The sequence below is a fragment of the Hyperoodon ampullatus genome (assembly GCF_949752795.1).
Source record: "Hyperoodon ampullatus genome assembly, chromosome: 11".
Lineage (NCBI taxonomy): Eukaryota > Metazoa > Chordata > Mammalia > Artiodactyla > Ziphiidae > Hyperoodon > Hyperoodon ampullatus.
In genome coordinates this window covers 82085619-82110149 of record NC_136924.1, presented here as the reverse complement: position 1 = coordinate 82110149, position 24531 = coordinate 82085619, and the positions used below count along the sequence as shown (strand labels likewise).

Sequence of the window (24531 nt, the reverse complement as noted above, 5' to 3'; positions counted from 1 at the left end):
TTAGGCTAAGATTCTAGTCTTCACTTTGCCAGTCACTATCTAAGTGACTTTAGGAAAGTCACTGAATCTCACTGAGCTGAAGTTTCTTCAGCCATAAAAGGGAGATAATATCAGCCCTACCTACCTCATAGGTTCAAACTAGATAATGTGAAAACCATGAAATCCTGTACAAATGTGTAACAATACAAGTCACCAAGGAATGGTCGTGAATATCATTGAGAACTGAATGATGGCTTTGTCTCTGAACAGTTTTTCATGAATAGATATACCAGACTCAGGAGCTGACTGTAATACAGAAATTATTCACTGACAAATGAAGTAAAACTTTGCTCCTAGTAAAGACCTCAGAAATATTCTGAGAGCACACTGATGGTCCATCCTAAAGATGTCACCAGATGGGGATGGAGGCTCTGAGAAGACAAAAGTAAGGCATCCAAGGAACCTAGAAATTTTCAAAACAGAGTGGATAAAAAAAAAAAATCAGAACTACCAAAGAATCTCCCACAGAGAGTTTCAGTGAACAAATCTGTGACCATGGTAGTTAAGCAGAATAATGACTGAGGAAGACCAACAGAGGCTAAAAACTTTTGCCAAAATTATGTTATTCAATATCCTATGAGAGAATTCAGAACATTTTTTTCCAACTAAAACCAACAACAACAAAAAATCCTAGTTTATGTGTATAATAAAACTCAACTGCACATTCAGTATTCAGTATAATTCCCTTCTGGCTACAGAAGTGAAGGGTAATTGAATTGTAGAAGGGCTGGTTGCTAATGTCTATGGCAGATTTCAGATCCCATCCTTTGCATTTCAACAACATGCTGCTCAGGGCTATGCCAACTGGAAGAAATGGACCTCGGTATAGATAAAACTCTAAGACTTCTGGGAGCAGAGATTATATCAGTGGAGGCCAAGGCTGGATTCTTCAGCTTTTTTTTTTTTTTTTTTTTTTTTTTGCGGCACGCGGGCCTCTCACTGTTGTGGCCTCTCCCGTTGCGGAGCACAGGCTCCGGACGCGCAGGCTCAGCGGCCATGGCTCACGGGCCCAGCTGCTCTGCGGCATGTGGGATCTTCCCGGACCGGGGCACGAACCCGTGTCCCCTGCATCGGCAGGCGGACTCTCAACCACTGCACCACCAGGGAAGCCCTCTTCAGCTTTTTGCAATTAAAAAATCTTTAGTTTAATTTTGGCCCTGTGGTTGATTACTAGGTGAATTTTGGTAACTTGTCTCTACAGACTTCTGTTTCTTTCACTCTAAAATGAAGTAGCCGTAATAAACCCCTTTACAGTCCCAATGTTCTACGAGAAGTGTCTGAGAAGAAAGGTTCTCAGAAGAATAGGAAGAGGTAGCCATCACATGTTTAAGAGTTTGGAAGCTCAAGGATAACGAGGCTGTAGAAATGGAGAGAGTGGGCTTGTAAAAAAGTAGGTAACCTTTAGAAAAATAGATGTTGATTAGGAAAAACCTAGGAAGAGACAAGCTGAAAGAAATTGAACAGCTGAGCAATCAGAGAAAACTGGAAAGGTTGGTACACAGACATGGGTAGCTAGTGGGACCATGCAAGGCCAGCAGGCTATGTAGAGAAGTAAAGTCACTTCTGCCAGCAGAGTTTAGAATACTAACAAGTTGGGGATCAGGTGGCTGTTACTTTATTCTTAAATCAAGGAGTGAATCTAAAGCTTAGAAAAGAAAAGAGCAAGAAGACATATAAGTAGATTAGTCATGGACTAGGGCAACAAAGGATGTCAACTAGAGAAGAACACTGACCAAAAGGATTCCTTGACCAAAAATCACCTTGTCATCAGCACTTTGGGGAAGAGTTAAACACAACCACTTACAAAACAGAAAGCCATTGAAATCTTCCTGAATTACTTAGATGTTGATGTCAGCACGAAAAAGATGAGGCAATGTAAGAAGTGACTGATTAAATGATGCAAAGTCATTTATCAACTGAGTAGCAGAGGCCAGAGTTCTTAATCTTCCCTTTCATCACCATTTAAAAGACACACAACTAGAGAGCTTCTGCAGTCTCTTTAACCAGAATAACTTCTGTTATGCTATTAATAATCTGTTGCTCATAGGAATTAAAATGCACTGGTATAGTTGTAAAATTGATTTTTTAGTATTTGAAGTGACTCTGGATTTCAGTCACTCTTACTTGTCCATCAACAAGGATAGGATGAGGATATAGGGCAAAAAGTGAAAATGTGATACTTCTTTGTTTCCCATTCTTAAAAAGTTTATCATACACCAGAGATGACAAAAACTGATGGTTCCAAAAGCAACATAAAGATTTAACAGAAAACTAATCACTACAGGATATATGAGAGCAATCCATGTTCTGATGGCTCTTAAAGATGTATCTACAAATTATTTTAGTCATTAGTTTTCTGCAAAGAAGGCAAATTTGCAATATCTTTATATACTTACCTTTAAAAGTTGAATTGACTGCCTATTGCTTTTGTAACTCAGACGTCCTGTTTTTCCTTGATCTCTGCAAACCCAAAAAGGAGGGTGGGAGGCGGTTAGGGTGATGGGCAGGATCCAGTCCTATATGCCAAGCATTGATTTTTCGCATTAAAACAAACCATGGAATAAACTAACAACAAAAGGATTATCTTTCATTTGAAGAAGAAATCTAAGGTTTAAGGACAGTATATAATGGTAACTTGAACTAAATGGTTTAAATACCACTTGAAAAGTATTATTTGATGATTAAGTCCAAGTTTTCAATGAGTCATGTTAAAAGGAAACATAAATTTCAAGATATAATTAATTAAAACTTTGAGAGAAGAAATATCTGGAAGATATATTTTTTAAAACTGAAGTCGCAGAATAATTTTACCAGCCTGTAAAATTCCTCAAATGCTTTCTACAATTCCAGCAGCTGCAATGATGAAGTAGCTAGTGAAGGGAGGTACAGGAATAAGGCCTCATCAAGAGGGATATACAAGGAGATGTGTGGACAGAAGCAGACACCGCCTAGCCGGCCAATTTAGGCGGCTCTACTCTGGTGATGAATGAGGTGACTGATTCACCACCAGGGTAGAGTGGTGGCTTCCCTCACTTCTATATATTTAGGCAGGGATTGAAAGTCACTTTGTTGAAATATAATTCCTACATTAAAAAAAAATGTATCACACTGAAATAGTGCTGGATGGATGACCACAAGTACAAATTACTTCCAACCCAGTGATGAGATGTTATTTTATTCTTGTAAAATATGAAAGGAAAGAAAAATAATATTCTAGGTACAGACAACAATGAGCTCCTCTGGAAAAAACCACTACAGGAAAGCTCTTCAGTTATACCCAATTTTCTCTGTGAACTCAGAAGAAGAACTATCAAGTAAAATTGCTAGTATTTGCTTACAAAGAAACAATATCCAGAAGCTGGATGTGAAAATGTGATTGGCAAGGAAGAGTAACAAAAGTGTAGGGTGTTTCTAGTTAACACAGTGTTTCCCTCAGCCACTAATAGGGTTCTAAATCCAATGAATCAGGATGCTGCTTGGCACATCACAGGGTAAAATTTCTGAATAGTGAATTATGGACCTGGAATATAAACAGGCTTCTAAGATATTTTCCTTACATAGGCAGCGGTTTAGATAGAACAATCTGGTCATCACTTCTCATCTTCTGGAGCAATTTGTTGGCCTGAAACTGATTAAATATTTTATGTGTGTCCTTCCAGACTGACTAGCCTGAGGATGAAATTTTTGAATTGCAACCTGAAAACGAGTTCTTCAGCAAAGTACTGTATTTTAGAGCTAAAAACACTTATAGAAAATTCCCATCTATAATTTCTGTAAGTTTAATGATGGGATTATCACTCGTAGTGGTGTTTGTTTCCATTTCAGAGGTGATGGTAATTACTTGGGATTATTTGAGCCTCAAATATTTAACACTTAGTAACTTTAATCTGAATACTTTGACTTCCTAAAATAGTATTTTTTTTACTTGTGTGAAGAAATGGATCATTAATGACATATTTCCATAAATGAGATTATAATCTTTCATACCTTTAAAATACTTTTGTTTTGTAATGTTGAAATATTTTGAAATAAAAGACCTAGTCATGAAGTTACATAATCATTCTGTCATTAAGACTAATATTTTGTCAGTGGAACAGGATAGAAAGCCCAGAGATAAACTCACGCACATATGGTCACCTTATCTTTGATAAAGGTGGCAAGAATATACAATGGAGAAAAGACAGCCTCTTCAATAAGTGGTGCTGGGAAAACTGGACAGCTACATGTAAAAGTATGAAATTAGAACACTCCCTGACACCATACACAAAAATAAACTCAAAATGGATTAAAGACCTAAATGTAAGGCCAGACACTATCAAACTCTTAGAGGAAAACATAGGCAGAACACTCTATGGTATAAATCACAGCAAGATACCTTTTGACCCACCTCCTAGAGAAATGGAAATAAAAACAAAAATAAACACATGGGACCAAATGAAACTTCAAAGCTTTTGCACAACAAAGGAAACCATAAACAAGACAAAAAGACAACCCTCAGAATGGGAGAAAATATTTGCAAATGAAGCAACTGACAAAGGATTAATCTCCAAGATTTACAAGCAGCTCATGCAGCTCAATATCAAAAAAACAAACAACCCAATCCAAAAATGGGCAGAAGACCTAAATGGACATTTCTCCAAAGAAGATCTACAGATTGCCAACAAACACATGAAAGAATACTCAACATCATTAATCATTAGAGAAATGCAAATCAAAACTACAATGAGATATCATCTCACACCGATCAGAATGGCCATCATCAAAAAATCTAGAAACAATAAATGCTGGAGAGGGTGTGGAGAAAAGGGAACCCTCTTGCACTGTTGGTGGGAATGTAAATTAATACAGCCACTATGGAGAACAGTATGGAGGTTCCCTAAAACCTAAAAATAGAACTACCATATGACCCAGCAATCCCACTACTGGGCATATACCCTGAGAAAACCATAATTCAAAAAGAGTCATGTACCAAAATGTTCATTGCAGCTCTATTTACAATAGCCAGGACATGGAAGCAACCTAATTGTCCATCATCAGATGAATGGATAAAGAAGATGTGACACATATATATAATGGAATATTACTCAGCCATAAAAAGAAACGAAATTGAGATATTTGTAGTGAGGTGGATGGACCTAGAGTCTGTCATACAGAGTGAAGTTAAGTCAGAAAGAGAAAAACAAATACCGTATGCTAGCACATATATATGGAATCTAAGAAAAAAAAAAAAAAGGTCATGAAGAACCTAGGGGTAAGACGGGAATAAAGACACAGACCTACTAGAGAATGGACTTGAGGATATGGGGAGGGGGAAGGGTAAGCTGTGACAAAGTGAGAGAGTGGCATGGACATATATACACTACCAAACGTAAAATAGATAGTTAGTGGGAAGCAGCCACATAGCACAGGGAGATCAGCCCGGTGCTTTGTGACCACCTAGAGGGGTGGGATAGGGAGGGTGGGAGGGAGGGAGATGCAAGAGGGAAGAGATGTGGGAACATATGTATATGTATAACTGATTCACTTTGTTATAAAGCAGAAACTAATACACCATTGTAAAGCAATTATACTCCAATAAAGATGTTAGAAAAACCCAAAAAAGAAAACTAAACAAAAAAGTTAAGGTTATAACAACAACAACAACAACAACGACAAAAAATATGTATATATATATATAAAGACTAATATCTTGGAACTCTTTATATGGTCATTAAAGAAACCTTTATTTCAGCTCTAAGAAGAGACATATAAATGGTTCTCACTTGTCTATTTTTTTTAAAAAAGAAACTCCTACAGAAGTATTGTGATAGTGCAATCGGAATTTTCTGAAATCAAGCAATAGAAGAGAAAAATCATAACTTTTAAATACATTATTTAATATGATTTTCCTTTATAAAAGAATTCCTACTTTTTTGATATTATTATTTGATAATAAAAAATGAAATGAAACCCTTGGCATTTTGTAGTGTTCCTACAAGTAATTATTTTCTATTCAGTGTGATTGTAAGAGGTCCAAGTAATTGGCCTTCTATATTCCACAGGATAGTCAGGTATTTTGTTTTAAAATTTCTATTTATCAATTCATATAATTTCTAGTTATATTGTTGACTAATACTGCCATATGTGTATATATATATATGTATATATATATATATATATATACATATATATATATATATACACATACATACATACACACATATATATTAACTGAAAATCTGGCCAGTCATAGAAGTGACATTCGACGTTCTAAATTCTTAATCTGGTAAATGTAAACAATGCAATACAGGTCTAAGCACGAATAAACAGAACAGATACTAATATGAAGGATGTATAAGGAAAATTTTTTCAAACTTGTATGTTTTGCTTTGTTACCGTCATGGATTGGAAGAATATTCTTTTTTTATTTTTATTTTTTTAATTTATTTATTTTTGGCTGTGTTGGGTCTTCATTGCTACGTGAGGGCTTTTCTCTAGTTGCGGCGAGCGGGGGCTACTCTTAGTTGTGGTGCGCGGGCTTCTCATTGCGGTGGCTTCTCTTGTTACAGAGCACGGGCTCTAGGTGTGAAGGCTTCAGTAGTTGTGGTACGGGGGCTCAGCAGCCGTGGCTCACGGGCTCCAGAGCGCAGGCTCAGTAGTTGTGGTGCACGGGCTTCATTGCTCTGCGGCATGTGGGATATTCCCGGACCGGGGCACGAACCCGTGTCCCCTGCATCGGCAAGCGGACCCTCAACCACTGCACCACCAGGAAAGCCCTGGAAGTATATTCTTATGGGAAAAAACTACTTTGATCCCAGAACAGATAGGCTGGATCTATTGAAATGCAATGAGTCAGACCCACAGTCTAACTAAAGGAAAATTCCATAAATGTGATCTTACTATAGAGCTTACACTGATGAGATTTTAACTGTTCCATTCCTGTACACTGTTATCTACGTTCAAGTTTCATTTATTTTCTAACAGATTGATTTTTAAAGTGTGGCTTTGCAACCCTCAGAAACTAAGGAACATTTATTACTATAATAATATTTGTATGGAAGATGGTAGCAGCTGTCGAGTCCACAATTAAAATGGATGCCACTGCAGTGTGTAACATGGATGACAGATGATAGGCAAGCGTATTAGACAGTGTGCAAATACAGTGCCTTAAACAGAGCACAGCCCCACACTGTTAGCTTAAAGCAATGTCTGTAGGATAATCTCTGCCGGCTAGTTTCTGCCATTTGATTCGAGTTACAGAAGAAATCTGACAACGTTGTCCACAGTCTGTCAGCTATTTTCAGCAAGAAGAAAGCCATGCTTGGACTGGGAACAATGGCGGCAGAACAATGCAAACACATCTGCTTTGTTAAAGGGTCCGTAGCCTTTCCAAGAGCGACTCTATTATGCTGTGGTCAGTGCCTTGCCTCTGTGCTCTAATACAGTGGTCCCCAACCTTTTTGGCACCAGGGACCAGTTTCGTGGAAGACAATTTTTCCACGGACGGCAGGGGGTGGGGTGGGGGGATGGTGTCGGGATGATTCAAGCGCATTACATTTATTGTGCACTTTATTTCTGTTCTTATTACACTGTAATATATAATGAAATAATTATACAACTCATATCATGCAGAATCAGTGGGAGCCCTGAGCTTGTTTTCTTGCAACTAGATGGTCCCATCTTGGGGGAACGGGAGACAGTGACACCCGAAGTGTGTTGCTTATGTTCAGGCTACTCCGTGATCTCGCTTTGGTCGCCGTCACTGCAGAAAACACTGCTTCACAAAGACAGGATGTTGGAAATGGAAGCAGGCTCCTCAGTGCTTTTGTGGCAATCTCAGGATATTCCACCTTGACTTTAATCCAGAATGTATGGAGATTTGAAGTTGTCTCAAACATACTTTTAAGGTCACTGCCATTTGCGATCTCAAGCAGATGATCCTCTTCTAGCATGGACAAAGTCGATTATTCACAAATGGGTTGTGGATCCATTCCTTCCCAGTTCAGGGGTCTTTTGTGGTTGGGAAGTAACACTCAAACTCTTTTGAAAGCTGAGACAGGTGATGCCCCAGCTGGGAGAAAGAAGGCCCTGGCTCAGTCTCTTTTAAAATCTCTGCTAATGTTTGAAACATGTCAAAAATCCCAATGTTCACTCGTCGCCCCCATAATTCCAGTTTGGCTTTGAATGCAGCCACTTTATCTGCCGACTTGAACATAGTTGTTGTTCTCCCCTGAAGTGACATTGCGTTCGTTGAGCAGGTTGAATATGTCACACAAGTAAGCAAGTTTTGAGACCCATTCTGTGTCACTGAAATGTCCTTCCAGCGGTGACTGTTTTTTGAAAAGAAATCTCTGGAGCAGCTCTTGTAACTCAAAAACTCTGGCCAGTGACCTACCTCTAGAAAGCCATCTCACTTCTGTGTATCAGAGAAGACGTGTGTGCTCTGCGTCCTTCTCCTCACAGAGCTGTGTGAACAGATGTGGGTTAAGGGCATGTACTTTAATGTGGTTGATCATTTTAATCACATCCTGCAAAACACTGTTAAGTTCAGGTGACATTTTTCGGCTAGCCAGCATTTCCCTATGGATGACACAGTGCATAGACTCACATTCGGAAGCGACCTCTTTGACCTGAGTAGTGACACCAGAAAACCATACAGTCATGGCAGCAGCAGCTCCGTCTGTGCATATACTGACACAAAGTGACCAATTCAGTTTTCCTGTTATGTAATCATTCAAGGACTGTGGTGTTGGTTGGCAACAAAAGTGCACGTAACATATCCTCATGCACATCCTCCTGAAAAATATATCGCACAAAAACAAGCGTTGTTGCCTTGTCAACATCGGTAGACTTGTCAACCTGGACTGTGTACCACAGTGACTCATTAATCCACTCTAACAGTTGTGCCTCAGTATCCTCTGCTATTTCATCAATTCCTCTAGTTATGGTGCTAGCCGAAAGAGGAACACGTGCCACCTTTTGAACTGCAGCCTCTCCTAAAAGTTCACGACAGATGTCCTCAGCAGCAGCAGGGTCAACTCTTCACCAATACTAAGGGCTTCTCAGCTTTAGCAACGCGGTTAGCCACTAAGAATGACGCTCTCAGTGCAGACACATTTGAGGAAGTGGTGGCCTTCAGTAATTGCTTCTGTTCTTCGTGTTCATGGTTTTTTCTTTTGAGAAACTCCAAAGGCTTGTCTTTTAATGCAGGGTGCTTGGTCTCCATGTGGCGAAGCAGCCTTGAAGGTTTCATGGCTTCGTTGGATAGCCGGTCACCACATATTATACAAAGTGGGCTTGGAGGACGTGAATCACCTGTTGCAATGAACCCGTAATTTAAGTAGGACTCTTGGTATTTTCTTTTAAATGCACTTTCTTTTTGTTGGCAGTCTTAGAGTCTTCTGCTGTCTCATCATTGGGTCTTTCCCCTTTTCAAAGAAGCTCTCCAGCGACGTTTGTCTTTTACTCATTTTGGCTAGGGTTAGTTTGTGGGCTTACCAAAACTGTGACTGAGACAAGTGCACAGTGTGGGAAAGAGGCACAGATGGAAGTGGTAAATAAAATAATGGGCGGGCCAAGCAAGGACTAAAATAAGTGGATTCTGACTTAAAACCTGCCACCAGATGCAGCTGTACAATTGAAGTACATCAGCTCACTTGCCACTATAAAGCCTGCCACCATATGCAGCTTAATTGTCACTTGCCACTCACTGATAGGGTTCTGATTTGAGTCTGCAAGCTGTTGATTTATTGTGGTCTCTGTGCGGTCAAACCTCTCTGCTAATGATAATCTGTATTTGCAGCCACTCCCCAGTGCTAGCATCACCGCCTCAGCTCCCCCTCAGGTCATCAAACATTAGATTCTCATAAGGAGCGCGCAACCTAGGTCCCTCAGATGTGCAGTTCAGAGTAGGTTTTGCTCTCCTATGAGAATCTAATGCAGCTGCTGATCTGACAGAAGGCGGAGCTCAGGCGGTAATGAGAGCGATGGGGAGCGGCTGTAAATACAGATGAAGCTTTGCTTGCTCGCTTGCCGCTCACCTCCTGCTGTGCGGCCCAGTTCCTAACAGGCCACAGACCAGTACCAGTCCATGGCCCAGGGGCTGGGGACTCCTGCTCTAATATCTCCAAGTGCATACTACATTCTATCAAAAATGTATTTCTTATTTTTTATTTTTTTTAATTTTTATTGTGGAAGATTCCATACTTACAGAAAATATGAAGGAATAATACAACCGCATCTGTATACCTGTCATCCAGATTCACTAATTAATATTTTGGCACATTTGCATTATCTATCTATGCTTATACCACACCAAACCGTTAGGAATCAAGTAAAGATTTCTGTATGGATCTATGAACAACGAATATAACCTCAATAAAATTAACACACCTAAAGAAAGAACAATGATTTGTCAATATCTAACATTCATTCTATATTTAAATTTACCTAATTGTCTTAAAAATGTCCTTTCTAGCTGAGATTTTTGTTTTCTTTTTGATCAGTAGTCTGTTAAGTGAAACTAAATGGTAGTGATCCCATGTGGGCCATCTCGTTTAGACTTAACAATGGCCGACACAAGATGGTTTCTCTCTATCTTAGTCTGGAGATGTGCCAATACAGGGCATTTAGGATGGCTTTTCTATCCTCAACACATGGCTTCATCCCTGACTTGAAAGATGGCAGCTCCACCCTGTAATCATGGCACAGAGGTGACACAGAGGAACACACTGTCCAAGGGCATGATCCAGATGCTGTGTACACAATTTCTATTCACATTCTATCATACAGAAAGTAGACACATGGTTCCGCCTAGATACAGAGACTGAGAAAAACAGGCTTTATTCTTGGTGGCCATGAGTTTAGGTTTCCCTGGGCCTATGGGTCTTGTGTCTAAACAATGGTTTAGGGGCAGTAATTAGCCATCTCTGCCGTGAGACATTCCTGGAAATGACTGAGCTCTGATGAACTATAATAAGACTAATACGTTGCAATATATTGATATGCTTAGACATATTTCAGGTAAGACTATTTTTCTCCTACACTAAATAAGCCTCATATTATTCACATTTATTTTGAGCTCATCAGTCTATTTTTTTAGGTTTTCTTTCTCCTTCCTTGTCAGGGTGTAAGTTGTCAGTGTTTATTACTGTAACCATGCTTTCTTCCCTTTCTAATTTTCCTTTTCTTTGTCATCAAGTTTCTAAAAATAAACTTTTATAAGTATAATATACGTGCAGAAGAGTTCACAAGTCATAACTGCACAGCACGATGAAAACAGTGATTCATGTAAACACCACTCAGATCAAGAAATGGAATATTGTTAGTATTCTAGAAGCAGTTTTGTGTAGCCTTCAAGTACCATTCCCTTCTTTCTTCCAGAAATAACACTATTCTGACCTTTAACACCATGGCATAGTTTTGTATGTTTTTGAATTTTATATAAACGGAATCATATAATATATGTTCCTTTCGGTATGGCATCTTTTGTTCAATATCATGCTTATATGATTCAATGGTGTTATTGCATGTAACAGTAGTTAGTTTTCATTGCTTATGGGATTGTATTAATATATCATAATTTATCCATGTTATTGTTGATGAACAATTGGATTGCTTCTACTTTTTGGTTAATACAAATAGAGTTGCTATGATTATTGTATTTGTCATTTGGTCCACATGTGTATGTATTTGTTAGGCATATATGATTCCTGGGAATAAAACTGATGAATTATGGGGTATTTGTAAATTCATTTTTCTTGCCTTATTGCACTCGGACTTCTAGTACAATGCTGAACAGAAGTAATCATAAAGAGAATTCTTGCCTTGAGCTGAATCTCAAGGGGAAAACTTCATTACTTCACCATTTAGTTTGATAGTTTGCATTAGGATTTTTGTAGATATAAAGGAAATTCTTTATAATCCTAATTTTCTAAGGTTCTCTCCTCATGGGTGGGTATTGAATTTTATCAAATGATTTTTCTATATCTATTGAGATGGTTATAATTTTCTTCTTTATTCTGTTAACTAATTAATTAATTTTCAAAGCTTGAACCAACTTTGCATTCTTGAAATAAATCCACTTTGTGTGATATATTATCCCCAAATAACCCATGTATCAAAGAAGGTCACATTGAAAATTAGAATATATTTTGAACTGAATGGTAATGAAAGTATGACATATGTCATGTGAGAAACACAACATTCGTATACTTTTCTTTCAGTGTTTATCCCAGATTCCAGCATGCATACTTGATTTACTAAAGTCTAATATAAATTGTTACTTTTACAACTTATTGGACAAATCATGGAATTTAGAGTACTTTAACTCCATTTACTCACCTCTCAATTTTTGTGCTATTGCTGTTGTTATTATAGGTTAATTGTGTCCCTCCTAAATATATGTTGAAGTCCTAACCCCTTGAAGTTGTGAATTTGAAACTGGGTCTTTGTAGATGTAATCAAGTTAAGATGAGGTCATAGTAGATTAGAGTGTGCCTTAATCCAATGACTGGTGTCCTTAAAAGAAGAAGGAAGTATGGACACAGATACACAGATCATGTGAAGATGGAGGCAGAGGTTAGAGTGATGTATCTACAAGACACGAAATATCAAGGAATGCCAGTAACCAACAGAAGGTAGGAAGAGGCAAGGAAGGATAATCCCCTAAACCTTCAGGGAGAGAGTGTTTGGCCCTGGTGACAACTTGATTTGACTTCTAGTCTCCAGACCTGTGAGAGAATAGATTTGTTGTTTTAAGCCACCAAGTTTATGGTACTTTGTTACAGTAGCCCTGTGAAACTAATACAGTTGTCATGTGTTTAAGTTCTCTCTATATTTTAAACCCTATGAGGCAATATTAGTATTGTTTTGTGTGGTGAATATTCATTTATGTTGATCCATGTTTTGACTGCATTTTTTTTCACTTCTTCCAACATCTCTGTGCATCCTTCTAAGATCATTTTCTTTCGAGTTGAAGTATTTCCTTAATGTGGGTTTGCTGTTGATGAATTCTCTCAGCTTTTGTTTGCCTGAGAATGTCTTTATTTCACCTCATTTTTTGAAGTTGATTTTTGCTTGGTATAGAACTCTAGGATAGTTCTTTTGAGTATATTAGCACACTGAATATTTCATTCTATTGTCTTCTGACTTCCATTATTTGGTATTTTGAAGTTTTATTATAATATGTAGGTGTAGTTTCCTTTGGATTTGTGCTGCTTAGAATTTATTTTTCTTGTTTCTGTGGCTTGATGCCTTTCATCAGTTTTTGAGATTTTTGTCATTATTTCTTTAAATATTACTTCTGCCCCAGTCTTGCTCTCCTGTCCTTTTGGGACTCAAATTATAAGTCTACAAGACCACCTTGTCCCCAATCTCTTTTTCTAACCTGCTTTGTTCTTCTTTTTCTTCTTATTACTTTTCTATTCTTTCCTTCCTTCCTTCTTCCCTCCTAGATTTTGGAATATTTTCCACTCCATTTCATTTTCAACACTTCTTCCAATATTCTCTTTAAAATGCAGATATTACTCTATAAGATGCCTGTTTAAAAACCTTCAGTGTCTCCTATTCTGTCTGTCCTTCATCAAACATGTATTAAACTATTATGTGTCATGTGCTGTATTTAGTGCCATTTATGTAAATTAAAAATACATCAATTATACTATACATGTTTTATGAATTAATATATATGTAATTAAAGTGTGATAATGAGGACCAGAATGACTTATTCCTATTTCATATCAGAACTCAAAAGAAGATCAAAGGGAATTTCAAATTTATGGGATTTTTGGTAATGTGAAGCAATATGACAAAATGTTAGCATGCATTAATCTTGAAGGATAAGTACATGGGTGCTTTTAATGTTATCCTCTATACTTTCTGTATTTTAAGATGTTTAAAAAACAAAATGTGCTTGGTATAAAGTAAGCATGAGATGTGTAGATGTTTCTTTAAAATTATCTTAATTGTTAGTCTCTAAGCTCTTCTATAATATATTTGAGAGGCACAGTTAAAAACAAGGCAGCTATTCCCAGTAGAAGAGTCACATGCAACTGAGAATATTTCTTCTGTAACTCAGCAAACTAGCCTGTTTATCACTGTAGAGGGGAAGAAGCAGGATTGAAGAAACTATGAGTAAAATTGATAATTTTTGTTTTATCTCTTTTTTTCTTTGTCAATTATTGAGGAGTGTGCTACTGATAGCAAATAGCCCAATGGTAGGCAAATTAAAAAGAGACTGGCTAATTAACAAACAAGGTAACTTTCCCTTGAAGAATCATGTTACATATTTTTTCAAGGAAATGAACTGTTGATTCAGGGTCTGCTGTTACCCAATCAATGATCAACAAGTCATTCATAACATCTGTCTCTTTGTGGCCATCTTTCTCAATTGAAATCAAAGAAAAACCCTTAAAATTCTGATATATATCTGTTAATACTGAAAATTTAATGAATAGAAAATTTAAAAAGTATGTAATGATGAACAGAGACCCTGAAGGTATCAAAACAACTCTCTTTTAAAATTATCATTACATAATATACAGATACAGGACTTCCCTGGTGGTGCAGTGGTTAAGAATCCACCTGCCAATGCAGGGGAAATGGGTTCAAGCCCTAGTCCGGGAAGATCCCACATGCTGTGGAGCAACTAACCCCGTGTGCCACAGCTACTGAGCCTGTGCTCTAGAGCCTGTGAGCCACAACTACTGAAGCCCGTGTGCCTAGAGCCCGTGCTCTGCAACAGGAGAAGCCACCGCAATGAGAAACTCACGCACCACAACAAAGAGTAGCCCCTGCTCGCTGCAACTAGAGAAAGCCCACACGCAGCAATGAAGACCCAACGCAGCCAAAAATAAATAAATAAATTTATTAAAAAATATACAAATACAGTGAAATTTATGTTGAATAGGAAAAATTACTGAATAATCAAGGTGAGTTGCCACCACTATAGAAAGGTGCAACAAGAAAATTTGAAGTCAAATTTCTTTGGAAAACAAGTTATTCAAAATAAGTAAAACAGTGAAGGCTATCATTAATTGGCAAAAAACATGCATGTACTTCTTGGAAATCTCAAATCTAACTCATAAAGTACTAAATATGTGTGTCTATAATATATATATATGTATATTAAATGTATATGTGTATATAAAACATTGCTGAAAGAGCTCTTTAAATATCAGACACAAGTATCTTACTTTACAGGTAAAGAAACTCAGGCACAAAGATATAGGATACTTAATTTTATGCAATGGAATACATTCAGGAATTTACAGAATTTCCATCATTCCACTTCTAAAAGGTCTTATTTTGGAGGGTGCTATTTCCCAACATGTGTTAGCATACTAACATGGTGGTTCTTATACTGTGTGTACAGAATCCTGTGATTCCAGAGAGGTGTCTCAAAGGTCACAGGGAAGGAGGAAAGAAGAAGATGGGTGCAGTGGGTAGTGGGAATCACTCTTCATCTTGGATGGGTCTCCTTTTATCCATTTCATATACTGGGATTCTGCAAAGATTTCATTTAAAAAAGCATCCCTCTGCTAAGTATAGGTTTGCAAATCATTATAACCTCACCAGGATACAGCTGCTCCATGAAAGTCTTTCTCCACAGCTTAGAATCTGCACTGTGTCTAATCAGTTCTTCTTAATCATTTGGCAGCATCTGGTGAACCTCATGGACTTTCTTGCCAGAAAACATCATATAGACATACATTTTTTTCTCCAAGTTTAGCCAGATTCATGGACTTCCTGAAGTCCATTAACAGATCCTGGGCTAATAACACCAACTCTAAAAGCTTTATTTAGAGGATTTAGATAAGAAATTTCTGGGTGAAAAAGAATAAGAATTTGGGAATAATATTAGAGTGTGTTTGGAAAAGATAGATATTTTTTAGCACAGCTTAACTTATCGGACCAATTTATCCTGCCAAATGAAAAACAAAATATACTTTTGACCAAACTCCAAGAAGCCTATGTACTCTTGCTGGCCATGCTGTTCTTTGGATTCATTGATGCACTCAGATACTGTGCTAGAGCAAATAAGTGAACAGCTCATGGTACTTGCTTTAGAGGCCATCTGTTCTTGAGGATATGAATACTTTTTAATACTTAGAGACTTTTACAACTTAACCACCTTTTCACCAGTTCTACACACACACACACACACACACACACATACACACTCACCACTCACTCTCCACTGGAATAAGTATCCCTTTGACTTACCTGGCTGGATCAGGCCTGGCTGACTGAGACCTGGGCTGTCTGTCTAAGCTGCGTTCAGTCACGTAGGTGTTGTGAGGATCAATCAGTGGACAGTAGGGATGTGCAGAGACATTAGGACTGTGGCACCAAGGGCTGCGATTGGGGAAAAGCATTGGTGGGATTTCTTTTTCTCTGTAAAAGAAAAATTAAGCCCAAATTGAACCCCAAAGGCACTTCATACAGTGGCATTAATAATGAAAGCTCAATTAGAGTGAAAGCATGTTCCAAGACCAGAGAATATGGCTTTTCTAGACTTTGTGGGCAGCATCATTATCACATCAGAAGCATTTGCCTACAAATGAATAACATAAATTCTGTTCTTTCAGCCACAGCCAGCTCTTGATCCAAGATGAAAATTCTAGATGATGCAAATCTTCCTCCACCTAAGCACTGCTAAAGGTGTGGTGATAACTTCATCTCTGCACTACTCCACGGTCTTACCTCTAACAGCAGTGCTGTTATGGAATGAAATGACCAGAGGGGTCTTAATATCACCCAGTGGAAATTGCCAGCCTTTATCATCCCACGAGTATACCCTACTTGCTCTGTGTTTTTATGTTTTAAAACATAAAAGCTATTATGGTTTTTATGGTCTTATTCAAAATAGGAGTTTTTTGGTCTATACTGATTTACCTATTCATCATATATCTACTTGTCAGCCAGTCACTCCCACCAGCTCAGCCCTTATTAATTGTGGGAAGGACTCATTAAAAAAAAAAAGAAAACAAGCAATTTTACCTTGTAAGAGAAGCTTGAACTCGTTCCACCTGATATTTTGAGGTATCTTTCTTAGATTGATCTTGTTTTTCTTTAGTTGTAGTTGTAGCTGCTGGCCAATGAAACATGTGCCTTTGAGATGTTGGACTTACTACTGAGCATCTGTCACATTCAATGTCAGTCTCTAATTTCTCCCATGCTTGCTTCCAGTGAATAGGAGTGTACCAGGCAACAGCCTAACAAAAATGATTTATTAACATGAAATACTATTGGAGTTAGATAGGTTTTTTTTAATGACATAGCTTATTGCAATAAAATTTCAAAATCAAACTGTAATGTCATTTACGTACTGTGTAAGGATTAGTGAAACACATGATGAGGCTGTAGTAAGACATCCTGGCCTTAGTTTCCCGTTGTGAAAATTACAAGCTGCATAACCTCAGGCAGATTAGTCACCTACTGTTTTGGACTGTGTCCTCATATGTAAAATGGGGAGGGTGGTGGTGAGGGTGTTACATGAGGGTGTGGTGAGATTCAGTTAAGCTACTGAATTTTGTAACTATAAAGAACTATACAAACAGTAGTTGTAATATTAATAAGTTAAATTTTTAATAGTTAAGACTCTATCTATCTATCTATCTATCTACCTACCTAATCTTATTTGAGATGGGGAAATGGGCATTAGAGCTAAAGACATGGAGGAGAAAGCACATTCCAGGCTAGAATCCTAGGTGGGCAGGTTTTTATTTTTTGGTTTCCTGAATATGCGGCATATATGTGCACATATATGTGCAAAAATTATTCAGAAAAATCATGTGTAGGGACTAATAATTATGTTTTTGTTCAACATGAGAAAAGTTAGGCACCGAAGTGTGCCCTATCATTCTACTTGTTCTTGTGATCTGTTTTTAGTTTATAAAATTAGAGGTTTGGGTTGATGCTGTAACCATTGCAAAACCCTTTGTTTGCCAGCTAAATAGACATAAAAGAAAACAAGGCAAGTTCAGCTAAGCTAGGCCTACAGCAAAGAAAGAGAAAGATGAAATCTTTCTTAAAAGGTTTAATTTCATGGATCACAGCAGGAAAACCCCACTTTTGGTTCAGTTCATCAGTTAGGGATTCTCCTTTTTTGCAGCTCAAACATAGATATTTGCATGGCAAATATGTTTATGATCTTTTGAGTGCAATCTCTCTCAGTTAGATTGTAAGCCTTTCCTAGCCAAGGGCAGTATTTTATTTCTTCCTGTATTATAGGGGGCTTAAAAACATCTGATGATAATGACAGTGATAATGTGATAAAATGATAAGTTTTAATTTCACCTCTGGAATGTTGACCATATGAACCTTGTAGGCTCTTTTGTCTGGTTTTATTTTACTTTTGCCATTTTGCCTATCATGTGACCTTGAGCCAGCCGTTTAACTTTCCAAGCCCCATTTTCTTCCTTTGTAAAATGTTTAAATAATCTGAGCATCAAAGGAGATAATGTACATATAAATAGCCCTTTGAGTTCCTATGGCACAGGAGCGGTCTGTTCCATATCTGAATCTCTAATAGAAAACAGTGTATTGGGAAAGTCCCAGGCATTGAATCATAGAAGATGCCTATTAAATTTCTGACATGTAATATAGAGGCTACAAATCATATAGGACAACAATGTGGTTGGTGAAAAATATCTAGCCCTGTTTAAAAATCAGTAGACTCGGGGCTGCCCGGGTGGCTCAGTGGTTAAGAATCTGCCTGCCAATGCAGGGGACATGGGTTCGAGCCCTGGTCCGGGAAGATCCCACAAGCCGCGGAGCAACTAAGCCCGCAAGCCACAACTACTGAGCCTGCACTCTAGAGGCCGCGGGCCACAACTACTGAAGCCCGCACGCCTAGAGCCCGTGCTCCGCAACAAGAGAAGCCACCGCAATGAGAAGCCTGCGCACCACAACGAAGAGTAGGCCCCGCTCGCCGCAACTAGAGAAAACCCGCGTGCAGCAACAAAGACCCGACGCAGCCAAAAAAAAAAAAAAAAAGAACAGGACACTGACTTCACCATTAGGTTTGCACAGGATTGTTGTACAATTTGGGCTTGTCCTAAATCTGTTTTGTTCCTTCCAAAGAAAATCTGATGGTGGCTGGTGCTTTGCTTCAGATGCTGCTGCCCAGACCTGAAAGAAAATAGTTTGTTAATAACAATTGCCATTGGAGTTTCAACATAGTTTTATAAATGTCAGAGGGTTATTGCAACACATCTTTCTAAACAGGTGAGGTTTTTAAAATATAATGACTATAATATGTAATGTCAAGCTGTGTAACTGAACAGCTACTGTATGTGGTTTAAAGTAAAGCCCAAGAAAGAGGGGGGAACTCTCCAGCGTCGCCTAAGCAAACCCTCTCTTTGTTTTTTCTTTAAAGATTATGTTTGCTTAGTTTTAGGAACTTAGGTATTTTATTTTGATAGTTAAATCATAAAAGCACAAAGTATTGTATGCCAAATTGAAGAAAGCTATGGAAATTTAATTATGGGTATTAATTTATATCCAGAGATGGACAAAGTGGCACAATTAACAAATAACAACAACAAAATCACATTTAACAGAGAGATCGAGGGATGCAGAAACCATTGGTGCTAAGCCGTGGTCTGACTGGGTAAATGAGTTTTTCCTGAACAAATCTAGTTCATAGTATTTATATCTTATACTCACTGTTACCAGGGAATTGGCCTGCATTATGATATTGGGAAGGAATTGGTACAGAGAGACTGTTTGTCCATCCACATTTTGTTGGAGAATATGATTTCCAATTTCCAGTTCTTTGTCAAGGGAAGAGTTAATGAGCTTCACGCATAAACCTTTGACATTCACTTCAGCTATTTTAATGTCTCCAAGAGCACTAGAAAATAAAACTCAAAGATTATAAGGTGCCTTCAGATGAGCGTGTCTTTACCTCACTTTAAGGACTGAATAATAAATATGCTCTGGAAGTTGTTCCTAAGCTGTATATTCTGTTGGACAAATTCCATGTAGAAATAGTGTATTTTGTGCCTTAAGCAAATGGCTTGATTTCTTAGTTCTGTTTGGTTATCTGTGCAACAAAATGATCTTTCACATAAAATAAACTTTAATAATCCTTTAGGTATCAAGATAAAAATGCCATTGGGAGGTACTATTATTATTATTTAAATATCCTACTGTTCTTCACAAGAAATACTGAGACATGAAACTCTCAAGTAGATCAAGAGGAAAGTTAAACTATTTAGTTTATTTCTGATAAGGTTACTGTGAACATGAATTGCAACTATATGCTTAAAAGAATTCTGCAAACTTAAAACATACAAATATAAGGTGGTATTTTTTCCCCTTCTAACATTTCAAGAGCTTAATATGTATCAAGGACCAGGTTAAATATTTATATATTAGCATTTTTCAGAGTCTGGGTCACAACCTATAAGTATTGGGTTGGCCAAAAAGTGCCTTCTGTTTTTAAGTAAAAATAAAAGACACATTTTTCATTTGCACCAAGAACTTTATTGAACAACGTATTCATCCTTTTGTTCCACTACCTTCTGCCATTTTTCAGGCAACTTCATAATTCCATCTTCCCAAAACTTTTTATCTTTTTGAGCAAAGAACTTGTCCAGGTGCCTTTTACAGTCTTCCAGGGAATTGAAAATTTTCAGTAAGAGAATTTTGTAAAGACCCAAATAAATGGAAATCCGAAGGTGCAATGTTTGGTGAATACGGTAGATGCATCAGAACTTCCCAGCCAAGCTGTAACAGTTTTTGCCTGGTCATCAAAGAAACATGTGGTCTTGTCTTATCCTGATGGAAGGTTATGTGTTTTCTGTTGACTAATTCCGGATGCTTTTCATCGAGTGCTGCTTTCAGTTGGTCTAACTGGGAGCAGTACTTGTGGGAACTAATCGTTTGGTTTTCTGGAAGGAGCTCCTAATAGAGGACTCCATTCTAATCCTACCATATACACGTCATCACCTTCTTTGGATGAAGACCAGCCTTTGGTGTGTTTGGTGGTGGTGCATTTCGCTTGCCCCATGATTTCTTCCATTCCACATTATTGTACAGTATCCACTTTTCATTGCCCATCACAATTTGTTTAAAAAGTGGAACGTTTTCATTACGTTTCAGTGGAGAATCATATGTGGAAATACGGTCAAGAATGTTTTTTTTGCTTAACTTATGTGGAACCCAAACATCAAAGCGATTGACATAACTAAGCTGGTGCAAATGATTTTCAATGTTTGATTTGGATATCTTGAGTATGTCAGCTGTCTCCCATGTGGTATAACGTTGATTGTTCTCAGTTAATGTCTCGATTTGATCACTATCAACTTCAACTGGTCTACCTGACCATGGAGCATGTCCAGCGAGAAATCTCTCCACCACAAAGTTTTGCAAACCACTTTTGACACATTCAATCAGTCACAGCAACTTCTCCATACACTGCACAAATCTATTTTTGCATGTGGGTTGCATTTTTACTTTTCTTGAAATAATAAAGCATAATATGCTGAAAATGTTGCTTCTTTTCTTCCATCTTCAATATTAAAATGGCTACACAAAAATTCACCAATTTTGATGTCTTTTTTAAAATGTATGCTTATATGACAGCTGTCACATACAATCTAACAAAATTGTTTTGAATGAAGTTAAAGACAACGAAGTGCTACCCATCTTACGGAAAAAAAAAACGAATGAAACTTTTGGCCAACCCAATACGCCATGAAATCCCTTTGGTGGGTTAGGGACATAATTTTGAAAATGAAATATACTACTACCAATAATAGGAACCAATACTTATGATGTGCCAGGCACTTTTAAGATATTATCAACATATCTATGATTTCATATCTATAATTCTGAAATGCAAACATATCTGGAAAACCAAAAGATTCTTAAAAAAACACACTTGAAGCAAAATCTGACCTGAATTCCTTTGGTGGTAAAACCTGACCTGAAACTGAGGAGAGGCTAGTTACTGTCTTCATTCATGATTTGTGTGACTATTCATAAATTTGGCTGTGGAAAGTTTACTGTTTGATTTTGGATACTTCTCCAAGCCCTATTGGGGTGTTATGTAATATGTGTTCTAGTCACCATATTACTTTCTTAAAATCCTCCAAATTCTGAATTTGGAAACATGTAAGTCTCCAAATGTTTTGGTAAAGGCATTGTGGACTGGTAGTTACTTATGTAATTCTCACAAAAGGCTACATATTTCTTATTGAAGATCACCATCAAAAATTTGAAAAAAACTGTATTATCTCATTTAATTCTCACAGCAACACAGTGAGACAGGTACCATTTTTAGCCCCACTTTATAGAAAAGGAAACTGAGGTTTAGAGAGATTAACTGCCATGTCCAAGTTCTCTCAATAAATGTTAGTTCTTGTTCTTCTTTTTCAATTAGTAAAATCTCAAAGAAGTTTGACCCAACCATTCAAATTGTTTAAATTTTGTATATACCCTGGTGGTTGAGCACTGCTAGAAGATACACACACACACACAAACATGCACACATGCACACACACACACAGTATAGACTGCTGCCACCACATGAATTAGTGGTCTCCAGCCACATGTGGGCCCTTAGTGATTGGCAGCAAACTGTGTTCTTCATGAGCTGAGCCAGCACCTTCTGTCATTCCCTCAACAACATTCAAATCCCTGCCTCACATCTCCAGTTTTTTTTGTCAGAAAATGATCTCACTAAGAAAATAGAGCCATCAGAAAGAAGTGTGTTTTCCTGCTTTCCACTTAGAAGCAGGTTCACCCATGCCCACACTGACCTCTTTGTTCCAGCCACCTCGTTTCAGTGCAAGAGGAACCCTTCTCCCATCTAAAGTGAAACTCTGCTTACCACCTCCTGCTGCTGCTTTGGTGTTTCAGTCTCATTCATTTTTCTCTTTTCACACCAACCTCTCCCTCTAGACTGCCTCTTTCCCTCAAATATGTACATATCTTCCAAATGCTATAACCTTAAAAAAGAAAAACACAATCCTCCTCTGGCTTCCACTTCCTACTGCCATCACAACCGAGCCTTTTTTTTTTTTTTTTTTTTTTACATCTTTATTGGAGTATAACTGCTTTACAATGGTGTGCTAGTTTCTGCTTTATAACAAAGTGAATCAGTTATACATATACATTATGTTCCCATATCGCTTCCCTCTTGCATCTCCCTTCCTCCCACCCTCCCTATCCCACCCCTCTAGGTGGTCACAAAGCACCGAGGGGATCTCCCTGTGCTATGCGGCTGCTTCCCACTAGCTATCTATTTTACGTGTGGTAGTGTATATATGTCCATGCCACTCTCTTGCTTTGTCACAGCTTACCCTTCCTCCTCCCCATATCCTCAAGTCCGTTCTATAGTAGGTCTGTGTCTTTATTCCTGTCTTACCCCTAGGTTCTTCATGACATTTTTTTTCTTAAATTCCATATATATGTGTTAGCATATGGTATTTGTCTTTCTCTTTCTGACTTACTTCACTCTGTATGACAGACTCTAGGTCCATCCACCTCATTACAAATAGCTCAATTTCATTTCCTTTTATGGCTGAGTAATATTCCATTGTATATATGTGCCACATCTTCTTTATCCATTCATCCGATGATGGACACTGAGGTTGTTTCCATCTCCTGGCTGTTGTAAATAGAGCTGCAACAACAACCGAGCTTTTGGAAAGACTACGGCATGAGTTCTTCATCTCTTATTCACTCCCTCAACCCACGACCATATATTTCTGCCTTAGACCAAGATGATTAAGGCCCTCTTAAATTGGTCATCAATTAGTAAATTGAGTGGTAACTTTTCAGTCTTTGTCTTTTTTTAAATAGAGGTATAATTGACATATAACATTATATTAGTTTGGGGTGTACAACATAATGATTCAGTATTTGTATATAAGGCAAAATGATCACCACAATATATATAGTTAACAACATTGATCACTATATATAGTTAACAATTATTTTTTCTTGTGAGGAAAACTGTTAAGATCTACTCTCCTAGCAACTTTCAATACAATACAGTATTATTAATTGTGGTCTCCATTCTGTACATTACATCCCAATGACTTATTTATTTCATCTGTACATTGCATCCCAACGACTTATTTATTTCATCTGTACATTGCATCCCAACGACTTATTTATTTCATCTGTACATTGCATCCCAACGACTTATTTATTTCATCTGTACATTGCATCCCAACGACTTATTTATTTCATCTGTACATTGCATCCCAACGACTTATTTATTTCATCTGTACATTGCATCCCAACGACTTATTTATTTCATCTGTACATTGCATCCCAACGACTTATTTATTTCATCTGTACATTGCATCCCAACGACTTATTTATTTCATCTGTACATTGCATCCCAACGACTTATTTATTTCATCTGTACATTGCATCCCAACGACTTATTTATTTCATCTGTACATTGCATCCCAACGACTTATTTATTTCATCTGTACATTGCATCCCAACGACTTATTTATTTCATCTGTACATTGCATCCCAACGACT

At 37.7% G+C, this 24531-nt stretch overlaps 1 protein-coding gene across 1 annotated transcript in view; it reads right to left on the bottom strand.

Annotated features, from left to right (window-relative positions):
* Positions 1–2457: 2457 nt before the first annotated feature.
* Positions 2458–24531, bottom strand: part of LMNTD1 (lamin tail domain containing 1) — a gene marked incomplete at both ends in the record, with an annotated part of 47241 nt that continues 25167 nt past the window's right edge. The window contains 6 exon segments of the mRNA XM_079715200.1: positions 2458–2499; positions 16243–16247; positions 16250–16413; positions 17020–17234; positions 19033–19152; positions 19690–19876. Of these exon segments, the coding sequence (XP_079571326.1) occupies positions 2458–2499; positions 16243–16247; positions 16250–16413; positions 17020–17234; positions 19033–19152; positions 19690–19876 (733 nt within the window).